The sequence below is a fragment of the Macrosteles quadrilineatus genome, unplaced genomic scaffold, assembly GCF_028750875.1.
Source record: "Macrosteles quadrilineatus isolate MER2022 unplaced genomic scaffold, UCM_ALF_1.0 Scaffold_8__2_contigs__length_117827958, whole genome shotgun sequence".
NCBI lineage: Eukaryota > Metazoa > Arthropoda > Insecta > Hemiptera > Cicadellidae > Macrosteles > Macrosteles quadrilineatus.
In genome coordinates, this window is record NW_026542601.1 from 31,061,015 (window position 1) to 31,083,748 (window position 22,734).

The following is a 22,734-nucleotide window of genomic DNA, read 5'->3' on the forward strand; positions in this document are numbered from 1 at the left end:
GATACCGTGACGACAACAATTAAACAATGAGTCAGGCCAGCCAAGTGACAGTTGAGCCTGTGGAAGCGGCGCCGACCGCAACCATAGAGGAAGACGACTTTCGTTACTTCGAGGAACCTGAGGAAATCGAGGATTCTCACAGTGAACAAGAAGAAGAAGCGATGACAGTGGAACCACCGTTAGTTCGAGTGGCGACGTGTGGATCGACCATCAGCCATCTCAAACATGACTACAGGTTTGTGAAATGTAGAATATTTATGTTAAAATGTTTTCGAGTTTGGCACTCAGTTGTACTCAGTTACCGGGAAACTAATAATTAACTAATAATGTGTAAATAGGATTTAATATCAAATTTTGGATTCCTGATCTAATTTAAAAAAATTTTGTCAGAACAAAAACAATGCATAGTAACTTCAAATAATAAATAATAACTTCATATTTTTGGTAAACATTTATACTACTGTACTGGGATTTTAAAGAAATCGAATGATTGAAAAATGCATGAGCTTTATAAGCAAACAGACTACTTAGCACGGATACAATAGTTTATTGCAAGACCTTGAGACATTTTTAATATTACTCAGTAAAAGCATCAATGGTCGAATAATTTACTTATACATTTTTTAAGCTAACGCCAAAAGATAATTATTGGATAGGGTGACAATTTTTAAGTCAAAAAAGTTACATTACGATGTTTAAAATATTGAATACGTTCCTTAATTTACCTTCAAGTAACAGAATACAAATACAAACATATATTGAATAATTAGAAGAGAAACTCAACTTATTGAGTCATATTGTAAAAAAATTCTATACATACATAGGCAATTATGGTCACCATTTCATTGAAAAGTATTGAAGTATTAAAAGTATAAAAATCAGACAGTTTAACAGTGATTTAACAATTTTTAAGTTATGTGTTTAATGTTAATTCTAGTAGCTTATATTTCAAGTAAATGGCAATAGTATGAACATATTTTAAAGGCAAGTTTAATATTCGTAAAGTATTAAAACATATTTATTTTTAAACTCGAACCATAATTACAATATTATATTGGTTGTTATAAACAAGCATTCAAATTGACTTAAGCATAATTTTGAAATTAAAGCTATTTTCTTGGAATCCTACACGAAAATAAAATTCGCAAAACAATATTTCAAGCGTTTCAAGAATTATAAGGCGCTAGAACGCAATTCAGATACAAGGGGTCTGTAGCTGTTTTGCCTGAATTTTTTGGTCAGGCGCTAAAACGCAGAATAGAACACCTGTTTTATGTATTTCTCGCCGTACTGCAGCAAAATCAGCTGTTTTCATTGCAATCGTTGCGAATGTACTACTCTTTACTTACTCTTGTTTGGCTCTTTAATCGGTGGTTAAACTTGAGCACCGGTCGAAAAGAGTCACTTTACGCCCTAATTATGAAAAATACCATCTTGAAGTAGATAACAGTAAGTTTGATTAAATTCAAACGAGACTATTATAAACAAAAGAGGAGCAACAATATAAACATGTTTATTCGCATGATTTAATGCATCTTTATCTCTGATCAATAGGCGATTAAATAAGAATAATGCAATAACATCATTTCACTTAAATGTTGAAGATAAGTATTGTTTTAATGAATAACTTGTTTTTGTTTCGTACAATAATTTCAACCAATCATTTACTATGTTAACAATATTTTTAAAAACTCCCTTTCAGTCAAACAAATAAAATCGTTAATCTTTGACACTATGGACACAGCTTATCCATTTCTTATCGTATTAATATTTAAATTAGATACATAATAACAATAATGTATACTTGTAAAATCACCACAACAAAGATCGACAGCAAATATTCATACAGTTTCAATACGACGATTACTTTTTACGCAATTGTAATTTTTTAAGTTGCTTAAAAGTAATGTTTCAATCCCTGGTCTTGTTAATATCTAACGTAGATGTTTTGTTATGTTACATAATTATTTAATAGCTCAACGACAAACTTGCCAAAATATCTTAGAAAATGTGACTGTGGATAGTAATCCAATAACAGGAGATAGAAATAATTTAAATCTAAATCTACGTGATGATTGACAGAACTAACTAACTGTTAACGAAGTATCTGAAAATCGCGCGAATTTAATCAAACCGTATCAACTATGTATAGAAAACGATCAATGAATAAATTGTGGAAAACATTTATGTGTCACCGTTAATTAAAACTATTAAATATTTTGTTCGTTAAGTAATCTCTGACAAATAAAGTATCGACATGTTATCAGAACAGAAACAACTTTCGGTGAAAATTATCTCATCTGCCTTCAGCTATGCTGCAGCAATTCGCACAGCATCAAAGCATTGTTTCTATCACGTACAGAGCTGAAGGCATTGACATGTCTGTGAAAATGCTGTTTTTCTATTCTTTGGCTAAAGTTTATTTTTGGCAAAGTTACATTTATGTTGATCAAAGAATAGTTGCCATTGCTAAATCGGAAACTCATATTTCTTAACGTTTTGGATTCGGGATCTGGAATATGATCCCTTCTTCAGGTGTAAAGTTGACTATAAAATAACAAGATAAATACACAAACAAAGCAAAGCTAGAAACATAATAACTGAAAATATTCACCTCAGTCAAATAATAATAGGAAAATAGAAAAGTACAAAATAACAAATAAATAATTTTACACCATTTTAAAAAGGCTTAAAATAAAGTACATTATCTCCCAAGGAAAAATTGAAGCATAAATCAATTGCTTTAGAATACTTGTTTATGGGTGCAGCCAAAAAGTCGTTAGACAGACAGTGTCTTTATTTGCTGTGTGCTTTGAAAACTATAAAAATATTTCTTCTCGTAGTATACTAATGTTATAAACGTGTAGGCCCATTTCTGCCATGATTAAAGATTTTGTTTCAAATTACAGCAATATGTTTTATGTTGACTCTACTTAACAACTAGAAATTCGCTTATCTGCAATTGTAATTTTCAATTTAGCATGAATTGGCTTTATTTTCATTCATATCGTATGGAAAGGAAAAGAATAGATGTAATTACCTTTCTGTAATTGATCAATTAGGGTAGTAATTGCTCAGTTTATTGTAAGGATAGTTACAAGTAATTATCTTATCAATTTCCTTGCCACTTTGTAATGGATAGAACACAATTATCGGCAAAACAGTGATTGAAGAAACTTGTTTTGCCAATCAAACCAATGATAGCGACTGTTAGCAGTCCTGCATAAATTATTGGAACTAAAACGTAATGAATTGGTTTTTAATAAAATGTTTGTATATTATAACCTTAATAATTGTCACAGACCAGTTTTTATTTTAATATACTGATTAAAATATTGGGTCTTCATATTCTAATATTTGTATAGGCTAAGTATTTTTTATTTAAACTTATATTTTTATATACTATTTATAAAACGTATTCTAATGATTTAATCTTGAATTTTTGCAAATTCTTGTTAATTTAATATCGCCCTCACACCTTACAACGTTGAATTAGAATTAAAAAAATATATAAGACAAATTGTCTTCATTAAACCATACAATGCAATGGTAATAGTAATAGTAAAGCAAGAGTCTTTTAGAGTTCAATATGTATGTTCATCATGGATACCGCAAGGTGACTTATCATCATTATAACAAAATTCTGCAATTTCTAGTTACTTCTTAGTGTTCTGCTGATAAAAATTGTTAGACAACTTTCACAGTGTATTGTATGTGTCTGTGTGACTAGGTTTACTTCAATATAACTTTTGCTTTCAAACAATCCAAAGCTGCTCTGTTTTGAAGTTTATTATTGTGATGTTATTGATTTTACATTAACTTTACGTTTAAGTTATTTGTGGGGTGATTACGGTCATTTTCAGTCACGATCAGTAAACGAAATATTTAAAAGTCGGAATTAATAATTATCTATAGGCAACGCCATAACCTACATCAATTCAAATACCACTTCTTATTCACTCATTCTGCCAACTCTGCTACCTACAAACAGCTGTTTTACTTTGCCAATAAGTGAATTTATTGCTGTATTATCAACAACACACACACGCACACTGACAAAGTGCAACCTACACAAAACCGATAACCTTTCGCATTCCAAGTCCAATGTTCAACAGATCAGCTGTTTTAGCTTGGTTTAGTATCAGCTGTTTGTTTAATAGTTTGTTAGTAACAGCTGTTTAGTGCAGTTTTGTTCCTATTGTTATGACACAAAAGAGTGAGTCAGTTAGTTTAACAGTGGAAGTCAAGAACAAGAAAAATGGGAAAGAGAGGCGGTCTAGGTCTAGGTCACGTTCGAGAAGCAGGTAAATTTTATTTTATTATTTTAGAGATTCAATTATTTTATATAACAGAAAAATACCTATTTTTCAGGGATATGATTTCCTTATCATACTTATTGTAGCTGAAATGGAACTTCTGTAATTTTGCACTATAATGTAAATAAATATTACCTATTTACATGGAAAATCATACATCTAGAATTTGATTGCAAATAAGAAATATAAATCCATTACATAATAGTTTACAAGTTTCTTAATATAATAACCATATAAATTGTTGGTTGTTTAAACTGAACTGTAATTGCTCCCATTAGTCCATTAGCACGGTAACTAGAGTAAAAATTATCCAATTTTGATTAAATTTGCTACAAATGTGTAAATCTACGTTTATTCGACCGTTGGAACAGGGTTTTATGGGATACATTAGGTGTTCCCATTTTCCACACTCAAAATGACATTTTGTAATTTAGGCTATTACCAAACCATGTGTATTAATAGTGTTGTACAAATAATGGTTTCGGAGAAAATAAAAAAAGTACATTTAAAGTTCCCACGATATTCTTCAAGGGAATAGCTGAACTGATAAATTTTGCTTGTTCATTTATATTTTCTGATAAAATTAGTAAAAATTTATATATCTCACAATAAGCTATTTACTAAGTAATCGTTATTTAAATATTGAATAAATTGGAATTTGAACATGGAAACGTTTGAGTGAAAATCCAATCAGGCAAATGTAAATTTGTTTAGTCTGCAGGATTGCTGTAGCGGGAGTTTTGTTTACTTATTTTTTATTTTATTTTTTATTACAGTTTGGAGTTAATTCCAACCTTCTAAAGTAAAAATTGAACATTACCAAATCAATAAATGTTTTTGTTTTGATTGAAGAGTTAAGATACAAAATATAACGCAATGTTCACTCTTACAAGTAATCCACTAGGGAAATCAATTTACAAGATAAGTTACCTTACGAAGCAATTTACAGCCAAACTAATACAAAGAGAAGTTAACAAGTCAGTTGAGCAGCCAACAAGTCATAATTAATGCAATTTGCATTCTCAGTTCGTTAGAAGATCATCCTCATTAACCACATTAAGGGATCTAGTTTGCATAGATTGTTTCAATATAAATTCTTTTATTTATTTACGATTATATTGCCATTTATTTGAATATTAAAATAATACATTACATAGACGAAAATGTCCGAATATTTAAAGAAGATGGCCTTTGTCAGTAGTTAAAGTTGGTATCTGAATAATATCCCCCCAATCACAAAGGTTTAAGTTTTACATGGTACGGTATAGTAGTTATTCACATTGGATCTTTACTTTTATATAATTTTATATTGAAAACTCGCACTAATTTCTGCTTCTAATACAAATGTAAAATTAAAAGATTGAACATTTTATTTAATCGATGTTTGTATTGTTACAAAAGAATAAATGGAGCCGAAACTCATTTAAATTAAGATTATTGCTTTTACAATGGGAATATCTTTATAATTATTATCTCCTAATTATTATTTAAAATAAGTAAAACTGGTCTACGTTATTTAACGAGGTAGTAACAGATTTATCATAATAATCAAATGTTTGAGAGCTGTGTTTCAAGCAAACATAATAGAAGTAAGTCACAATGCAACCCAAAATGAGATATTGTTTTCCTAATATGTAAATATTACCTCTAAATAAACAAACCTACCGATAAGCAAAGTAGGTCATGAGTGAATAAACAGATGACTCAGAATTATAAGAATACAATGACAGCTGATAACAATATACCAAGAAATCAGCTGTTCATAGTGCCGATGTGATATCAATCATACGAACTGTGCTATACCCGCTTCGCAACGGGAAGAGGCGAAAGTTGACAATGGTTTTCTTTAGATATGCTGTATGAAATAGTTACACACATATTATTCATTTTAGAAACAAAACTTAATTCCTGCACAGTACTGTAATAGTTATCTGTGTAACTAGTGGGCGAAGTGCGAAGTGGCACTAAGAAATGTTTACGCACGAGCCGTAGGCGAGTGCAGTTCAGTGCAGCAAAGGCAGTTTTATCATTAGTCATAATAATGTAGGAATAGTAATATTTAAAAACCATACCTCGGCAAATTATAAAAGTGATCATTTTGCATGAATACTGAAATGTAGTAAAAATAATTCTATTTCGTCAATCAATCAATTAATAAAAAAATGTATTTCTACATTGTTTAAACTGCTACCATCAAAATAGGTTTTGTTTCACAGAACAACTTACAGCTTAAAAGAATTACAAGTATATTAATTAACAAATAAAATAACAAATTAACAGTCAACCCAAACACAACCTATCAATAACAAAACCTAAATAATATATTAGTTTTACTACATTTCAAAATGAACTGCAAGTTTGTTTAAATTTGAAAGAAAGTTAACAGTTTCGCATCTTACTATGAATTCAAGGAAACTGACACAAATAACTAACTAACAATTAGTCAGCTGTTAAACTGCCTGTAAGGTTAGGGTTAGGTTAGCTGATTGGAAGCTGGGCCATGAAGTGCTAGGTTGAGGTTATGTTATCAGGTTGGCAATCCTGCCACTGTTAGTGGCTAGTGCTGAAATGTTGGTACTCGTACTAATAACAGGTGTTGAGTTTAATGGTAGTGCTTGTGGTTTGTTTGAGTTGTGTTGGTAAGATGGATTCTGCAGATAGAAAACTTGTGAATTCGCAAAATAAAACCATTGTTACTTCAAGCTCTCCTGCTAGGTGAATAATTAGAATTACAATTTATATTTTATTTATTCTGTATGGTAATCACAACCTAGATATTTGTGCCAAGTTTTTTAACTAGTTGTGCTTTTTTAAATATGACTTTTTAATTTTGTGTAATTAACGTAAAAAAACTTTGTTTTATGTAGTGTAGGCTTATCATCTACATGAGCTAAAATACAATTTGACAGTTCTCAAAGTTTATCTTTGTTTTTAAATTTAAAATATGCTCCATTTAATAAACTATAAATACACACTAAATTGTCTCTATTTTCAAAGCAAGTGTTAAATACAATTTAGCGCAGACACTTTAATTTAATTGCATTAAAAGAAAATGAAAGGCAAATGGTTTTCTTCATTCTCAAATGTGTAAAATAAAATTAACTACCAAGTTTCAATGTAAAACACAATCACACAAAATATGCTCATTTATGAAAAACTTTGAGACATGGTTATTATTTTATTGCAAAGTTGTTTATTACATAGTCTAATAAATAATACTATAATAGTTTAACTGGTCATCCACACACCATATTCTATATGAAAAGGTAGATAGAAATGCCAACTCCATTAAATACTAGCTCCAGAGACAATACAAAATAACACTGACAGTTCTTTATTTTTACCATGTTTTTGTCATTTTCAATACCATTTTTTAAATTTTATTTTGATTGAAACCAAAACCCAAACTGTAACCTTATCTTTTTAATAAATCCCCAACCCAATCCACTTCAAACAGTCCTTTTGACTTGTCAATTTGTCACTTGAACATTGGATTAAAGTCAAATTAAAATCAAATCAGCTGATAAGATATGACTAGTGAAGAACCACTTATTGTTTATCTATACCTACACCTTCTATGCAGGATTAAAAATTAAATTTATGAGTGGGATACAACAAAAATTTTGCTAATGTACATTATCTTTACTCTTTAGTCATCTTACTAGCTTGACAATCTCTTTATTATTGACCGTTGATTGAAGTGTTGCTTTAGATAAAGACGAGTGCTCTGTTTTGTAATTATAACTACAATGTAATTAAAACTATAATAAAATAACGATACACTACACAACATAATAAAAATAACCTTAACATAGATTATTTACATTTTTAATAGAACATTCTATTTCCACATGTGATTTTATAAAATATAAACGAACATGAAAAGCATTATTTTTTGGGGAATTTTTTGCTGTTGATTACAAGTTATGTTTATAATAAATTTAAGCACTGAACATAGTCACAGAAAACATACTAGGTACTATAGTCCAACAATATTTAATACACTAAAACAGTAGGGCTATTATTATCTATTTTTGACTTCTGCAATCACTTATACTTGCAGTTGAACTGAACAAGCAGAGGAAACAGGGACGCACAAAATACTGAATCTAGGAAATGGGCGAGTGTAGGAAGTGGCGATTCATGCTGTTCCCAGAAAGATGAGCGATGAATACTGTCATACGACACCTGTTGTACAAATTGAGATATAAAAACTACCAACTCAGTATGTGATTTGTCCTGGATTAATTAATTGGATATGTCAAGTAAGACTTCTCATATCCTATTAAAAAAATCTGGAGAATGTTTTGATATTAATTTCATGTCTGGTTGAGTTTGAGTGAGTCAATGATCTTTAAATGTTTTTATCTTTTTCTAGGGTAAATTTTATCCTGTGAGATTTATTTTTTTGTACCAGAGGACTATCAAAAGTGATTAAATAGATCATTTTATTTGGTTAACATAGCAAAGAAGTTGGTGAAATAGTGAAAATTACATTGTAAACAAACAAACTCAAAATTTTCTAGCTAGAAACATTATCTTAAATTTGTCTTCTTAAGTTGATCCTAAAGGATTATAAAAATAAAATACTGAATTCAGTGTATCTATGAGGTAGCAACACTATACAATTAATTTAAATAATGACTGAAGTTGAATGTAAATGTTCAGATCGTAACTTATAAGTTTATTTATTATAAATTTAAATATTGTGTTTCAGAACCAGATACAGAGGGGGACCTGGCACAGGGAATGCCTACAGAAAACTACGAAGAAGAGCCGTGTTTAAGAACGGAGAGTACAACGTTATCCAGACACATGTCTCCAAGAGACGGAGAAAATACTTGCAGGTAAGAATAAGAAAATTACATTTGTGGAAACATTCTAGCAAACAAGCTGTTTAAACACTTTAGCAACAACCATTCATTGAATTACATCATCAATGCCTTAAGATAAAGACATATAGGGTAAAATACAGCACTCACACACGTATATTGAACGTATTGGCAAAGTTTCAGCCGCCTAAAGGTCCAATTCCTATGTGGCAACTGATACGACTGTAGTCAGAGTAGTTTCAGAGACATCTTCTTCAAGTATTTGGGGGCTTGGTGTTGAAAATGGATGGGTGGTGACGAACCAGTTCAATCAACTTTGAATCATCCATGAAGGTACACGCCTCAAACTATTTGCTCCAGCCGAAAAACTGAAGCGACTAGACACTGCTCATGGAGCAGTCGAGCCGTAACGACTCTAGCCCCTCGTCTGTAGTTGCTCCAGTCGCGCGGCTGTAGACGCTCCATAGGAATGGGTTGCATTTACTTTGCATAGAAGCAGTCAATTTTTACAGCCACGTGGTTAATTCGTATCAGTAGCAGCATAGGAATTGGACCTTTAATTAGGTTTTCATATGCAGGCTTTTTCAGGTAGATTTCACTGCCATATGATTTGCCCTGATGGCTGTTGAAAGTGGCTTTGAAACAATATTTTTTCAATGGGAAATATCTCTCATTTGGTCAGATCTGATTAACCTCTTGGTGTACGATTATCAATTTCCTGTGTTCTGACTTCTTCATAACACCTCTTTCCTTTGGCTGAGCAACATTCCAAAATTTACAAGTCTTGCTGACAAAAATTACCAACTATCTTACAAAGAAACAAAACTTTACAGGGAAACAACTTTTTGTTGATTGTCTGAAAAGCCAAGGACAGCAGATCTGTTGTTTCTTTTTGTCTTTTTTTTTGTCTTTCTTTATTTCTTTTTTTTTTTGTCTTGTATGCATTTCTATTCCTGCATTCCTGACCATTCATCAAGCCACCTTGAACACCAGTGAGCAAATGTAGGCTTATGTAAATCACATACTCCTCAACACATTGCACTTTGCATTTCTAATTGCAAGCACACCTTTTCTTGCATACAAAATGTGTTTTGTAATACTTGGTTCCTCTTATATAATTGATGCTATTATTTAATGTTAATTCTTGTTTTCATAAATATGTCCCACTTTAAAAATCCACTCAATAAATTCTTGTTAAAAACAAGTTTTCCTCGTGTAAAATTAACTTGTATGTTTTTTGTATTGTATATTTTTAAAATCCCGATAAATTTAGGGATATTCAATATTTTGATGCTCGAGAAATGAACAGGATACAGGAGTTTTAAAGAATTTATAAAGAGTATTCAACAAATATACAGAACTTGAGTTGTTATAGAACGATATCCTTTGGGGATCACGAGTCATGTTCAATTAATATCACCAGAAAATCCTTCAGCATAAAAGTATAATGTAAATTAGGCCTATCTAGAAATACAATTTATAAAAATATTATTATTCATAGTCCGAGGAAGTTAAGAGAACTGCAACAAATTGATGTAGGGAAACATACTGAAATATCATTTAGATTATAAATCCATAACAAAAAGGAAGCAAAGGATACAACAGCTATTTGATTTAACACTAATACCAAAACCTTACCCAGGCTGAAGCTATCCGAAACTCCTGGTCTGTGAGACCCATTTGAAAATAATGGGCCCCGCTTAGAAACACACAAACTGAAACCCTGGGCCTGTGAGACCCTGCTTAAAAAAAATACACTAATGCTGGGCTTGTGAGCCGTGCATGTTATGAACAGACAGCCTGTCAAGGTCACGGCACCCATGAAAAATGACCAAACAATATATCAACAGGTAGGGGAGGAAAGGAAGGTATTGGGGAAATGGAATCCCCCAAGTAAACAGTGTTACCAACATGTGTTTGTGAAAATTCCTGTGGGTCTGTCAGACCAGGTTTCGGTATAAGTGTTAAAAACCTCAAATTTGGTTGGATCTACAATGGCAGCCTTGCTTTTAAAATGTGACTTGCCGAACCAGTCCACAACACAACACTGGTAGAAAGTGGCAAACGTTCAATTCCAGGTTTTGCTCTTTTATTGATCAGTCCATGCCATGCCATGCCATCGTTCAGTTTTTCCTGTGTCAAGTGGAATGGAAGCTGATTGCATGTGCATTCACATTCACTATTCACTTGTGTAACCATGATGACTGACAACATAATCTCAAACGTGTTGCTTGCAGGACCTGTTCACAACCTTGGTGGACATCAAGTGGCGATGGACTATTCATGGTGTTTGCTCTCTCATTCCTCATGTCCTGGTTCAGTTTAGCCTGTGTCTTGTGGCTGATTGCCTACAAATGGTGACATATAAAAACCTAAATCTCAAACATTTTGACATTTTGTGTCCTGTTCACAACCTTAGAGATATTTTTGGACTATTTCCAGTATTACAGTATTTTCTCTCTTCTTCTTCATATTATAGTTCAGGTTTGTCTCAGTTTGTAAGCTAAAAGCCTAATTCTCATGGTGACCTCGATAACATAACCTCAAACTTTTATTTTGCAGGACCTGTTCACAACCTTGGTGGACATCAAGTGGCGATGGACTATTCTGGTGTTTGCTCTCTCCTTCCTCATGTCCTGGTTCAGCTTTGCCTGTCTCTGGTGGCTGATAGCCTACACCCACGGTGACTTGGAGCCAGAAAATCTGAAACCTGATTCCGGCTGGACTCCGTGTGTGGATAACATCAATGGATTCACTTCTTGCTTCTTGTTCAGGTAAGATCTTTTATTTGAAAACTTCGTCAATGAAATAATCAATTATAGGCTACTGTGTGAATTAAGCTTGAAAATTCACTGTGAATGAAAAAAATATGAATATTAACTTTTCTTCATTAATAATAAATCACAAGCGGTTAGAATATAAAATTAAGACAATAGATTTTTGTTAAGCCATCTTGAACTTTTTATCAATGCTGATAGTTGGGTAAGGATAAATGTTTCTTAAAGAGTTTGGAGAGAAATTCTTAAAGAGCAGGAGGATTTTAGGTGTAGGTAATAGAATTTGACTGATAGCTGGATGATAAATTCAAAGACAGTTTTAAAGTTAATTGTTGATATCAAACTCAACGAAAATATTGAGTTAGTTACTCAGCTTACAGGGTACTTACGTATTAAACGGAGGCCACATTTTGTCAGCGCACTGCGGCGGTTATGTTAGGTTGGGTTATCATAATAGAAAGTATAACTCGTCTGGTATCGATTCATAACGAAGCGAGGAAAGTCCTACACACATAATATTTACGATAACCCAACCTAACATAACCGCCGCAGCGCGCTGACAAAATGTGGCCTCCGTTTAATACGTAAGTACCGCTTACAGAGTGTGAAACCAAGACAGTAAGTTGTATCAGGGTTGCCACCTTTTGGTTAGGGAAAATTCGGGACAAAACGCCTCCTTCCCCCCGCATCAACATGAAACACGGGCACACGGAACTCGGGCACCCGGCACAAGGGGCAGAAATGGGAACTATCCCAACAGAATTGGAACGGGTGAAAACCCTGGTTTGCACTTTATCTTCTTGTAGGTGGTACTTTACCAATTCACCCCTTCCTTTGCTGAACTCATTCCACGTAGCTCTGAGGCCAATGTGGACGGACAAGTTCAAGGAGAAAAATGTCTGACAACCTCGTTGAATAATCTTGTTTGGTTACCGAAGATGGAAGTAAAGTATACTCTTAATTATTCAACAAAAAGTCATAGATTGTAATTAACTTTTGTTTTGTTCGCCAGCCTGGAGACACAACACACCATCGGCTATGGAGGACGAGCAACAACAGAGGAATGTCCAGAGGCAGTGCTCACCATGTGTATGCAGAGTATATGGGGAATGATGATACAGGTAGGGCTGCCAACATAACCATGTTGAACAACTACTATTGTTATCCATTTAAGGTTCATTTGTTAATAATAATTGGAAGAAAAAATAACATTTTGATGTGGTTTATATATCTGTACTATTATATAATTGAGGTGGCGTCTGTCTGTCTGGGCGGCTGTCACGACTAAAATACTAAACCAATATAGCCAATATTAACCACAAAGATGGTTTATATATCTAGGGCCTATTCATTTTCTTGAGTTCTCATTGGGCTTCACCCTGTGGATGTCCAAAGTTTTGAGGTGAGCTATACAAAAGTAAATAGGCCTATTGATCGGTCTTCATGGCAGAATGCTTTGACATAGAACTGTCAAATGCTCATTCACAATTTCAGGCAGCTGATTCAAAGAAACTAGTGTACCTGTTGCTCGAATTCGAGCAATAGCTAAGTATTGCAGGCGTTATTTTAAAACGAATAAAATTCATAATTTCTGATGATTTTAAAAGATTTGACTCAAAGATTATGGAAATACTCCAGATGTACATAACAGATTGATATAATCAACATTTCTTGTAAACAGTGTTTTCTACAAAAAAACATTCTAAATTTATGTAAATGATTATGAAACTTATTTTTCTTTCTGTTGTGAAGAAATGCTACAGCAGCTAGTTTTACATAAAACTTTTAACAGATTTAGAATTAAAGAATATAAATCTTTATTTGCCGTTGACATTTTACATATTGTGTTAGTAACACTCAGGAATCTAAAGAGTTAAAGGTCTTAAAACATGTGCACAAAACATAAGGTTACAAACTAAAATACAATTTTATTCTCCTCTAAAAACTCTGTGAGGGAATAAAAGAGATTTTTTTAACCAATAATTACAGTATATAGACTTTGTTTTAAAACATTGAGTGAGTTTGATATGATTGAACAGTTTTACCGAGTATATTTGGCTTTTTATACTCAAATTTAATCTGAAGAAAACTTTGTTTGGTATTTCAATTGTTTCTTGTATTGTGACTATTGTTCTCTTGTATGGATTTGTTCTTGTTGACAAGTTCACGGTATATTATTCACAGTTTATTAAAGTTACTCATCAAGAAATCATTCTTTCCCGACTCATTGAGTCCCGATTATTCTTGTGTCTTCACTGAATTATTAATTTTCTCAGGCATTCATGGTGGGAATTATCTTTGCCAAGATGGCCCGTCCCAAGCAGCGCACACAGACACTGTTGTTCTCGCGCAATGCGGTCGTCTGTCAGCGTGACGGCCAGTTGTGTCTGATGTTCCGAGTGGGTGACATGCGTGAAAGGTCGCACTTGATAGCAGCAAGTGTCCGAGCACAGATCATCCGACCCAGGGCGACCAAAGAGGGAGAATATTTGTCCCCTTTCCTGTGTGAACTGGACGTGAGTTATGGGTTTATACTAGACACATTTTAAACTCTGGAACTATAGGTATTTCCAAAAATCTGTAGGGGTAATGGCTTAAAAAACTGATGCATAGAAAGAAAATCTAATAGTTGTAAAAAAGTGTTTATTTTTGGTAAACCTAGCTAAATGTTAATTTATTAAGAGAAAAGAAAGATTATAAGAAAGATTTATTATGTCACAAAGAAAGATTAAGCAAATGTACAATCCAAATTTTTGCCTAGCTATTAATAACAAAAATATTGTTCTTAGTTGTAATATCACAGTTTTTTTACAGTGATAGATTTATCTATCCAATCATTTGACTGAGATCACGGGTAAATCCTAGATTAGCTATAAAATTATATAATTGGAATGGGACATCGTTGATGTCAAACTTTTTCTTGTGAACGTCTCAAATCTGTATGAACAAACTTACTTAATTGATATAAAAATGAAAACATTTTGGGTAGGAGTAAAAGTATAACCATAGTATTTTGATCAAACTGTTAAGTATAGGGTTAAACAAAAATCAAAGGCTAACCATGTGCGTCTGGGGGGGTATGTAATAACCCCCTGAATAGTGGGGGGGAGGTTGTCTGGGGTTCCTTCCCCAGAAAATATTTAAAATTTCGTTACAAAATAGTTCATTTTACGCATTTTGTACCTACATTTGCTACATCAATTTTTTGATTTTACTGCAAAATTAAAACATGTGGTTAATGTGGGGTCTCATAGGAGGGAGGGGGTCGAGCTCCCCCCCTTAGCCCATATTGATGGACACTTATGCTTCTAACTTCTGGGTTGAACTACTGACTATAGTCAATAGTTGATGATGAACCAAGTTGTTTGGGCAGACTTTTAGAGAAAATATAGCCCTCCATCTTTAAAACAACAAAGACTCTTCACAAATAGTACTTCTATTCCCTACTTACTAAGCATTCATCCTTCGACTAAACAATTAATGTTGAAATTTATGCATAGTTTCATCTTTATTTGTTAAACTTTAAATTTATGTTCAGCATATTATTCTTCTAGGTCCAAGTGGATGACTACAATTCCAACATCTTCCTTATATGGCCGAAGGTTGTTGTCCACAAGATAGATGCCTCAAGTCCTCTTTATCACCTGAGTGCAGCCGACATCATACATGACAGGTGTGCCAACTTTAATTGATTTTACTATCAATATGTTATAAACAAAAATATTCTTAACTCTCAAGCCAAATTTGTTACTGTTTAAGAAGCAGGGAATCAATTTTTATACAGTTAAACACACACAACAACCCCAACAATTACAGTGTAACAGTTGTACACTGACTCATAAGATCAAGATAAAGATGGAAAAGACAATTAGTATTATAAGAAACGCTGCGGACAAGCCTTTTTTAAAAGGTGTATGCAGTTTTGTATTGTAAATACATTGTATATGTGCTGTACCAAGTAATAAATAGAAATATAGTGGTGATGGATACAGCCACAGAAAAAAGACCATACCATACAACTAAGTACAATTAGCTTTCTTTTTAAGATAGACTGAACTGAAATATTTCTAGCTAGATACCTCTTCTTTAAACACAATAGACTCATTATCTTCTAAAAATTTGTCTTACCATGGTTTGTGACCTTTTTTAAAGCCGATTACTAGATCACGTAAGGTTTGTTTGTGCTGCATTCAAAAACTCTGGAAGTCTCAACTTTGAATTAACCTGGTTTGTTCTGAGTGGAACAACAAAGTACCTGGATGTATATAAGTGTAAAAAGGACTTACAAAATTCTGGATAGAGTTTCTTATCATTTTAACCCTTTTTGCTCGTTTGGCTGTTCATACGGGCCATACTTGACGTGATCATGTTTCCACTTCAGCTGAATTGAGGATATCCATGCAAATAATGTTAGTGTAAACAAACAAGCATAACAAATTACAGCTCGTGACACCTAAGCTGGCACTTTGCCTAGCGCGGGCAGTGTAGGTGGGAGAAGGGTGGAGGTAGGGAAAAGACTGGACCGCAAACATTTCCGCAGCCTCACGGGGTTGACTCCCCTTGCATTGTACTTGAGCGCCTTCATATGGGTCGAGAGGACAGTTGATGCAACCCGCATGACGGGACATAATGTTTTTGAAATAGGCACTAGTAGGGATCGGCCAAGTGCCCAGCTTAGATGTCACGAGCTGTACTATCCATAATTGTCACAATATTCCAAATAGTTTTTTCCGCCTTTAAAAACATAATTTACTTCCAGGTTCGAGATTGTTGTGATCCTGGAAGGCACGACGGAGTCCACAGGGCAGACGACGCAAGCTCGATCCTCTTACCTTCCTCACGAAATCCTCTGGGGCCACCGGTTTGAGCCGATTGTCTCTTACAGCAAGGAGAAACTCAGCTACATCGTTGACTACAGTTTGTTCCATAACACGTACCAGGTAGACACTCCCCTGTGCAGCGCACAGGAACTGCAAACGTTCATGGAACAGACTGCTGCAGTGCTGGAGGATTACGCTTGACACTACGTGACCCAGGCACTCCGTGACTACGTGACTCGAAGGTCACTCATTGACTTTGTATCCCGTGAGACATTGTGACAACCTGACCCGAGGGTTGGTGTAGCTACGTGACCTCAAGGTTGGTGTGACATATCCTGAAGGTCTCTGTGACTACGATTCCAGAGGGTAACGTTTGATATAGTTAAAATGTGACCTGAAAAAAATTACTTCACTCACACAGGAGGTGTATTGGTCGCCTATTGGAAATTTTTTTTTCTAAAATGAATTGACAAAATGGTTGGCTAATTAAGGCAACCCGGTTATTGTAATGGGGAGGGAGTGTATCTTAGAAATTTTATAAGTAGCAAAAAACAGCAACTATAACAAAAAAAACTCGTTAACAGTAATTAGTAAACAATGTATTCATCTACCATATAATCATACCAATCAATCATGGGTGAGTTTTAAAATATCCACCTTACTAGAATGGTTTTAAAAAGTTGTGTCGATCAACGCCATTAATAGCATTTTTTTACGTTTTAAAGGGACCGGTCCAAACCCTGGTCTTGCTACTATCTAATGTCGAGCTTTTGTTAGATTGCCAGCTGCAAATGACATCTGGGTCCAGCAAAGATCTCGCTTGGAATCAAACTAGCAACCTTCAGATTTGAAGGCAAGCGCTATAACCACTCGGCTACCCAGGCAGGTTCGCCTGTTATAATTACTCATAGTATTGGAATTAAGAAGTGGAATATGTCTGTACCAATTGAGTTAATCACATTTAAATTGTGACCATAAAAGTTTGAACCAATAAGAAAAAAAAAAACTTTAAAATTAGGAAGCAGCTTTCAAAGTAGCAACTCTTTATGCTTTGATCTACGTTTAGGGTCCAATAATTTTATTCACAAAAATACAAAAAAGGTCTGAATAACGTAAACTCATAGAATTACATATCTTAGGTTTTCAATACACCTCCTGCAATTTTATGATATAAGAACATTGTTTAGACTGCTGCCACTAAAATAGTCGTCACTTTGAGAAAAGTAATCAGGGTATTAAGTGTGATTTTTACATTATATTTAGGAATGAGGATAAAACATTTTCATTATATGTATTTAAAATATAAATAGGCCTACATCTTTTATAGATACTGGTACTTCATTTTATGGTTTTCAATTAAAATTTAACATAGTACGTTTTACATGCAGTACCTTAACATTAATTAGAAAATACAACCTCAAAAATAGAAATTAGGTCAACAATTTTATTTTTTGTAAGAGTTGCCAACCTCTTTTATCTTACATTTGCCTGTCCACATGGGGCACTGCACAGTGGCAGATCCAGAAGGGGGCAACCGCCCCCCTCGGGCATACATTTATATATTTTTCTGCATGTAATACAGTAGTACATACACATTGCGTAAAATAATTTGTCACACTAACTTTGTACAAAGAAATGGTATAAACTGACATTTTGGAGACTTAGTTTACACAGATTTTTCAGGGAGGTATCCCCAAAACCCCCCAGTTTGCCCCACCCCTTGTGACTGTTCTAGATCCGCCACTGGCACTGCATGCCTAAGGGTGGAATGTATCCAACAAAGCAAGAGGTGAGCCAGTACAGTACAAGGGTGAACTATACTGATAAAAGTAGTGTCAGGTACCAGGTTCCAAACCGAAATCACTTCCTTGGGCCTTAAGTTAGCTGATTATTTTTATGGTATTAATGAGCAAAAGTAGCAAATATTTTGTAGAAACATTTTACGCGGAAATTCACAAATGATACAAACACAAATTTAAGTCTTCATAACGCACAGATCCATTTAACGGGAAATGGTTGTCTTTGATGTCCCATAAATAGGCAATTCTGTTTATTACTAAGACAACTACAAATTACACAAAAAATTAAAAATCATATATCTTATCGGGATAATAATGCAAAACTCACACTTTTCACCTCATTTTATTCTTAGCAAAAATGTAAAAGAAACTGAATGTGTATAAGTTTAATATGTTTTATTTTTGAGAAATTTCTAGAAATATGTTAATTATTTAGAGATTTTTGTATTGAATACTTTATACCTGTTGTATACCTTGTCGAATTTATTTTTATTCACATTGTGTAAAAACCTTTTTGGATATGCTTGCAACATTGAACTATTTTTATTTAGTGTAGCACAAATCACTTTTTAATATGTTTTTCCTTGTATATTTAATAAGGTTACATTCTGTGAGAAAATTAAAAACTGAATGTATTTACTATTTATTGTAAAAAAATTTATCACTTCTCGTTGAACAAATTCAGGAATGACTGAATTATAAATTTAAGCATGAGTTATTGTTATTTTAGCAATGTTAATAGTTACATACTAATGTTGATTGTTATGTATAAACAAATAAATGTAAGTTCAAATTTATTTTGTAGTAATTATATGTTATGCTTTTAAAGCGATAACTCGACATTTATCTCTTAACAACATTCACAGGTAATTCAAAAACGTTTATTTATTTAAAATACACTGCCAATAATAAAATACTCTTCTACTTTACAGATTTAAATTGAATTTAAGAATTAAAATTTATAATTTTACTTGTGAAGTATGTTGTAAAAAATAGAAAATCAACTAAAAAATTGCAGCCATTTCGTTAAGTGCCATAAATGTGTGCCTTATAAGTTAATATATTTTTTTTTAAGTTAGCTACATTAATAATTAAACTGAACTAAACAACCTTCCAATCTCTCTGAATCAAAATGTTCTTCCATCAAACTTTAATTGAACTCAAACCAAATTGTTATTTTTTTACCTTCTATTTAGTCTAATCGTCCAAATACCTGATGAGAATTTGTTCATTGTTCCTCTATGTAATCTATCTGTGCCAATGTAAAATATTTGTATCGATTGTTCTTCCTCAAACTTATTTGTACCTAATTCAATAATGTTAAAAATTTGCATGTAATGCATTGCCCAAAATACTTTCTTTAAGTAGATAACGAGCTTTAGACTAGGCTTAAAATAGGTTTTGAACCTCCATTAGACTAGGATTGTATATAATTGTACAGTTATAATAAGACGTAGTGTCAATTTGTGATTTGAACAACCAAAACAGGGGTTATGTTTAGTAGGGACAGAGTGACAGAGTCAAATAGTAGGGAAGGTGAGATTTTTAAAATTTCCCTTGGTATGGTTTTACATTCCCAGAGGCGAAGACAAGAGAGAAAATCCTATAATTTTGTATAGCAATATAGAGCGTGCTGTATCGAAAACCGATAAAAAAACACTATATGGGGGATGGGGGTAAAAGGAACTAATAGAAATTCCTTGCTTTTACAAATTAAAAAATTAAAATTATTGTCAAAAGTATTATAAATTAAAGATAAATGATCTTTACCATACAATCCAAGATAAATTACATAATAATAAGCAACAAAACTTGCTTTCATTATGAATTATTTAATTTTTTATTTTCATACTAGTAATAAAAAGGTTTTACTGGTCCACAAGTGTAATGAACAGTTATTTTGAGTTAAACTTCAGTCCTCTTACTCTATTCATGACAGAGTAACCAAACATTATGAGGTGAATTAATTACCTGTTAAAGTTTAAAATCTCACCTTCTTTCTGACTCTATTTAGTCCTATTGACTCGCTTTGCACAAAAGACATTAAAATGTCAAGTTGTTACCGGTTATTTGAGCTTTGTACGTTTGTTTTACGCTTGTTACGGATTGAATCCGAATTTTCAAATGTGTGAGACACATGTTGACTCTATTAAATTTTTATATGAAGTGAAAATTGTTTTTATTTTATCCTTGTGTGTATAAGTTGGACAACTTAGATAAAAATTTCCGTATCCAATAGTCAATGATAAAATGCAGAAATGTAAGGTACAGAGAAAACTTGCTTATAGGATGACCGTATGCTTTCAGCCAAGGCAACACTAAATAAACAGGCCGTAATGCTCCTCTGGCGTGACGTCATCCTAGGCGACCGCAATGACGTAATATTTTTGGAAATAATAGACAAATAGATAACATGTATCTGATTAGATGTGCAATTCATAAAGAATCCACCCATGCTGTCAACTTCTACCCAAGGTGGCTAGTTTATTTTGAGTGGTGCTCTTCCCAAACTCTACTACAGACAGTTAACTAATCTTAAGTTCCACACCAAACCTGACTGAAACAGGATTTAAACACTAAACCTACAGTGCAGTTTGCAAATGCCTTAGCCTACTAACTTGGTCACTGATCATACCTGATGATCTTCCAAAATAACAATACTAATAAACTATATTCAGCTAGTTATGGGGGGGGGGGGGGTGTCGTAAATTAAAGTCTCCATTGAGCTACCCTTAAAGCCAAGCAAACCAGTTCAAATCTAAGCAAGACCAACTTCGCGTTCCTTACTTTAAAATTTTCATTTAGCAATAATTGCACTTCATCGACCTTTATTCTAGCTGTTTCTCACCCCTTTGGTTAGTTAGTTTCGAGGATTTAGTTTGTAGTATTCCGAAATTGTGTACAAGAAAATTGACTCTCCTGCAAGTGTAAAATACTTTCTCAACTTTTGTGGTCTTAGTCATCGACCACTATTGAAGTCCCTCGCCAATTGACAGATGTCAATGGAGTCAAGTGTTTGGAGGGAGTTCTGATTTGGTTTTGCACAATGTTTTCCATGGTGTATGTTGACTGCTGTTGTTCATTAGTCTCGTTTAAAGTTGTTACCAAAGTTGGGGGAATTTTGCATGCAGATCGCGATGTGACTGAACGAAAGAGATCATCGACTTAAAAGGGGGGTTTGAATTACAAGACAATCAAGGGCTACTGACAGCCTTAAAAGTCTGTAGAACACTGATCAGCTAGCAAAGTTTCCTCAAATTCTAGCACTGTCTTAATGAAAACTGATGCACACTCACTGCCTGCCACATTGTGCAAATTGTACAGGCTTCTATGAACTCCTATAGCTAGAATAGTAGTGGATGAAGTATGAAACACGACATTATGGTCTTGGTTGATTTGATCTTGGTTGCTTGGCTGCGTCGGGCTTAATGAAGACCTTAATTTACGGACAACGCGAAAAGCCGAACAACCTTCGTATTTACATTTAAATAAACGGTTATCATAAATCTGACACATACTTTCTCCCATTAGCTTGTATATCAGATATTTTATATGTATATATATCAGATTTAAAAAAATAAAAGTTTTATTTTCTTGAAAGAGTTCCGCCCCCCCAGAGCCTTTGGCCCTGGAGCGACTGCTCCACTCGCTCCACGGTCGCTATGCGACCAATTGAAGATTGATTTGTGTTGATTTGTATTGAAGTGAACTTTATGCTGAACAAAACTATACCCATCCCATGTTTGTAAGTTTTATAGTTTTCTTTGAATATCAATTTTTTTAACGTTAAAAAACCAATAAAATCCACTTTTAGGGCATAGTACATGTTTTTCTTGAATGAAAATTTGTATTGTGGTTTTAGGTCTTAATTATTAAAAAATACCAGTACAAAAAAATACCAGTAAAGTATTAAAATAGGCCAGTTACAAAATAACATTTTTTTTTAATTAAAACTTTAGCGATTTCAGTAGCAACTCCCCTTGGAAAAATAATATAAGTTACAATAAATTTGAAATGTAATTTTTGCGGAAATGGGATTTGTACCATTTTGTTCAGAACTATAGGGAGAAAGTAAAAATGGGAAATGTTTAAAGGGTTTTAAGCTAAATACCTCATATTATTTTAAGTTCAGGCATGGATGTCACATACAAACTAGAATGCTGAGGTTTAGTAAAAAAAAATATTTGTAA

The 22,734-nt window shown here is 33.3% G+C and overlaps 1 protein-coding gene across 3 annotated transcripts; it reads left to right on the forward strand.

Annotated features, from left to right (window-relative positions):
* Window positions 1-7: 7 nt before the first annotated feature.
* On the forward strand, window positions 8-20,717 carry LOC129001676 (ATP-sensitive inward rectifier potassium channel 12-like). 3 transcript variants are annotated; one of them, XM_054429065.1, is made up of 7 exons: window positions 8-235; window positions 9,034-9,163; window positions 11,711-11,922; window positions 12,938-13,046; window positions 14,202-14,441; window positions 15,480-15,598; window positions 16,685-20,717. In XM_054429065.1, exons 1-7 carry the CDS (start codon window positions 27-29, stop codon window positions 16,944-16,946), a joined length of 1,281 nt encoding a protein of 426 aa, XP_054285040.1. In that variant the 5' UTR covers window positions 8-26; the 3' UTR covers window positions 16,947-20,717. The 3 variants fall into 3 exon arrangements, with proteins under 3 accessions (XP_054285040.1, XP_054285042.1, XP_054285041.1); XM_054429067.1 differs by lacking the exon at window positions 8-235 and adding an exon at window positions 4,113-4,304; XM_054429066.1 differs by lacking the exon at window positions 8-235 and adding an exon at window positions 6,920-7,031.
* Window positions 20,718-22,734: the final 2,017 nt, after the last annotated feature.